General features: G+C 53.9%; 1 protein-coding gene across 1 annotated transcript in view; it reads left to right on the plus strand.

The window, feature by feature from the left end:
- Window positions 1-244: 244 nt before the first annotated feature.
- The window catches only part of vamp4 (vesicle-associated membrane protein 4), a gene marked incomplete in the record, with an annotated part of 26,239 nt that continues 24,961 nt past the window's right edge, over window positions 245-1,522 (plus strand). Inside the window, 1 exon segment of the mRNA XM_014029927.1 lies at window positions 245-1,067. Coding sequence (XP_013885381.1) covers window positions 315-1,067 — 753 coding nt within the window.

A 1,522-nucleotide genomic window follows, 5' to 3' on the forward strand; every position in this document is an offset into this window, starting at 1 on the left:
AATCACATATTTACACACAACTTAGTTTCTGTTGTGTGTACACAAACCACACAAAAATTATTGTTATGCTTGGGTCATATTTTCAAAGAACCACTGCAGAGGGACCAAAGGGCCACTGCAGAGGGACCAAAGGGCCACTGCAGAGGGACCAAAGAACCACTGCAGAGGGACCAAAGGGCCACTGCAGAGGGACCAAAGAACCACTGCAGAGGGACCAAAGAACCACTGCAGAGGGACCAAAGAACCACTGCAGAGGGACCAAAGGGCCACTGCAGAGGGACCAAAGAACCACTGCAGAGGGACCAAAGGGCCACATGTGGCCCCAGAGCCGCAGGTTGCAGACCCCTGGTCTATACATTCCTGTCACTGCTCAGCCCACTCAGGCCAGGTCCCAGACCGTGCAGGTCCTACCCGAACAGGCCAGGGTCGTGCAGACTCAGGGTGTGCAGCAGGGTCTGGAAGTCCTGCAGGGTCCAGGGCTCTGTGCCCGGCTCCACGGCCGAGGCGCAGCTGCTGCTGCCCGGGCTGGTGACGCTCTGCGGGTCGTTGAAGGTCACCAGCAGGTCCGTGGAGAACTGCGGKAGGCGGAACAGACCCAGAGACATGTTCACGGTGTTCCTGGCCTCCTCGTTGAACTTGGACACCAGCTGGGTTCCGGTCAGGGTCCAGGCGGAGCTGCACTCCGWCAGGGACAGGTCGGCCCGGGCCAGGCCCGCCACACCGGACACCTGGAGGGCTCCGGGCTCCAGAGCCTCGTTGCTGCCCGCGATGTCCAGGAAGTGGAACCTGGCTGCGTCCTGGTCGGCCACCTGAGCCTGGTACTCCAGCAGCTCCACGATCAGGCTCTGGTCGGTGTGGGGGTGGGCGAACACCTCCTGGTTGTCCGGGACCTCCCTCAGCTCGCTGATGTCCGTGGCGTTGAGCGGGACCACCGCGGACAGCGAGCCTCCGAACAGAGCCCGGGCCCGAGGCGCTGCTCCTGCTCCGGGACTCTGCATGTCTGCTGGAGGAAACAGCAGAGAACTGTCCGCTCCGACAAAACAACAGGTTTTATTAAAAACAACCCGGTAAATAATGGATTTATAAATGTGAAAAACACGTCCCGCCGCGAAACTTCCTGCTTTTTCTTCTTCTTTTGACCACAACAGACACGAGCAGCTCTCTGCTGCCCCTACAGGTCAGCAGGAGACACGAGCAGCTCTCTGCTGCCCCTACAGGTCAGCAGGAGACACGAGCAGCTCTCTGCTGCCCCTACAGGTCAGCAGGAGCACTGCTGCAGATTTTATTTTATTAACTATTTATTATATTAACTATTTATATTATTAACGAACCAACATAATAATACAAAGAAAAACAAACATATATTAACGACCACTTCACCTAACATCTTCATAAATTATCTACTTTTAAATTAATCCTCCTGAACATCAAATTATGAAAACTTTACCAAATTACCAGTGTTGTATAAAGTACCTCAAAGTGATACTTGAGTAAAAGTACAAGTATCTTATCATAAAAATAC

This window comes from Austrofundulus limnaeus, unplaced genomic scaffold (assembly GCF_001266775.1).
Source record: "Austrofundulus limnaeus strain Quisiro unplaced genomic scaffold, Austrofundulus_limnaeus-1.0 Scaffold975, whole genome shotgun sequence".
Lineage (NCBI taxonomy): Eukaryota > Metazoa > Chordata > Actinopteri > Cyprinodontiformes > Rivulidae > Austrofundulus > Austrofundulus limnaeus.